The following is a 2,500-nucleotide window of genomic DNA, read 5'->3' as shown; positions in this document are numbered from 1 at the left end:
ATAACTAGGCACACTAATGACAACAACAATAATAATAATAATAACAATAATAGCATTAACAAGTCAACGGCAACGATAAGTCTGGTACAAATTCATTGGAAAAACAACAATATGTAGTCATCTACTGAAGACATGGCGTGAGAAAACCCAGCTGATGTATAAAAGACCTAGTAAAATACACACATACACACACACACACACGTACACAACACAATATGCCTTAATCCGTGTACGTGTGTGTCTCTGCACATGGAGGGGACACACACACACACATACGTACGTACTTTGTTTCCATGCGACCCTACATATATATAATCCCACAGGGTCTGCTCCGTGTTGTCAATATTCTCGTACACTAGAGGTTGTGTGTTTTTTTCCCGTTCACTATCCCGATAATGGAGTTTTGCCTGTACATCGCTGTTCTGCTGGTAACTGAAGGAACTCTGTTATATGTTTAGTTATAAGAGCTATAGTGATAATGGTAGTGGTGATGATGATGAAGAAAATAATAGTGATGGTGATGATATTAATGATAATGATAATAATGATATAAGTCATGATAATAATGATAATAACATGAAGAATGATAATAAACATAATAATAATGATAATAGTAATAATAATAGTAATAATTGTAATAATCATATAGATGATAATAATAATAATAATAATAATAATAATAATAAAAAAATAATGATAATAATAATAATGAAAATAATAATAATAATGATAATAAAAAATAATGATAATAATAACAACAATAATAATAATAAACAATAACAATAACAATAATATTAATGATAATAGCAAATAAACGAGAACAGTGATAATGACAATTTTAGTGATAATAATAATATTAACAAAAATAAAATAGTGACAATAGCATTAATAATTAGTATACTAATAGCAACGGTGATGATAATAATAACAGTTATGATTATGATAATGATAATAATAATAATAAGACCAATAATGATGATAACAATGATAATAATAATGATAAGGATGATGATAATTACAATGGCAATATTGGTAATGATATTGATTATGATATTAATGATAGTAATGTTAATAATACAAAAAAGGACTATGACCACTACTACAAAAAAAATATATAATAATGATAACAGTAATGATTATAATAATAATAATAATAATAATAATAATAATAATAATAATAATAGTAATAATAAAGATAATAATGATAATAATAATAATGATAATAATAATAATAGTAATAATAATAATGATAATGATAATAATGATAATAATAATAATAATAATATTAACAATGGGGAGAATATGATAATAATGATGATAATATTAATAACAACGATAATGATATTAATAATAATAATGATAGTAACAGTAAAAATTATGATAATAATAATAACAATGATAATACTGATAATGATAATAATGTTTATAAAAATAACAATAATAGTAGTAGTAGTAATAGTAGTGGTAGCAGTAATAATAATAATTATGATGATAATAATAAGATTAATGAAAATAGTAATAATGATAATAATAATAATAATGATAATAACAATAATAACAACAATAATAATAATAATAATAACAACAATAATATTAATAGTATTAATAATAACAGTAATGATGATAATAATGATAATAATAATCATAATAGTAATAATAATGATAATAACAACAACTGCAACAATAATAATAATAATAAATAACAATAATAATAATAATAATAATAATAATAATAATAATAATAATAATAATAATAATAATAATAATAATAATTGCAATTGTGGTAATGATATCAAAAATGAAAATGAAAAAAATAATAATGACAAGAATGGTATCAGTAACAACAACAACACAAATGATAATGCTAATGGAAATACCAGTCATAGGTAACCGTTGGCTCTCGGTCAGCCATCCTTCTTCTAAAAAGGCAATGCAAATTAGTACAACTTAGGGCATCGGAGGTCAAATATATTTTGATAAATTATATTTCAATCATATGCCAGGAGCTGTTGGACATTTACTTTGAAAACTAAAGAAAATGGGAAATATGATAAAAACCTCAAACTGTGATGCTGATTCCTTAAATATATTTAGTATTCCTTTCTGCAACACAGAAACATAATAGATGTTAAGGGGAGGGTTTAAGCAAAATGCAACAGCCTTCAACTTCGTTTATCCCAGGTCAGTCTAATATATTAAGCGTAGGAAACTGGCTGCCGCATGATATCAAAATTCGGAACATGATTGCAACCGTAATCAATCATGCTTGGGTTTCATGCCTAATGTAATAAAGCTGTCTTATGCTCAGTTCCATGTGTTCACAGAGACGGCGATTCATGCCATTTTTTTCCACCCATGCCTAGCATAGTTCAGCAGATCTCTGAGACAATTTCATGAGTTATGAAGACTAGTTACACTCCCTTCTGACCTGCCTCCCTTCTCTTCTTCCCAAGGTCCACCATGTATAATGCTTCACCCTTCATTCTGTTCCACCTGTCTG

At 25.9% G+C, this 2,500-nt stretch overlaps 1 protein-coding gene across 1 annotated transcript in view; it reads left to right on the top strand.

Moving 5' to 3' along the window:
- The first annotated feature begins 307 nt into the window (after positions 1-307).
- LOC125037127 overlaps positions 308-2,500 on the top strand; it is a 3,142-nt gene continuing 949 nt past the window's right edge. Inside the window, exon 1 of the mRNA XM_047630150.1 lies at positions 308-428. Coding sequence (XP_047486106.1) covers positions 396-428 — 33 coding nt within the window. The 5' untranslated portion in view covers positions 308-395. The remainder of the gene's footprint in view (positions 429-2,500) is intronic.

This window comes from Penaeus chinensis, chromosome 22, assembly GCF_019202785.1.
Source record: "Penaeus chinensis breed Huanghai No. 1 chromosome 22, ASM1920278v2, whole genome shotgun sequence".
Lineage (NCBI taxonomy): Eukaryota > Metazoa > Arthropoda > Malacostraca > Decapoda > Penaeidae > Penaeus > Penaeus chinensis.
The sequence above is the reverse complement of the archived record's forward strand: the minus strand, read 5'-3'. Positions and strand labels throughout refer to the sequence as shown.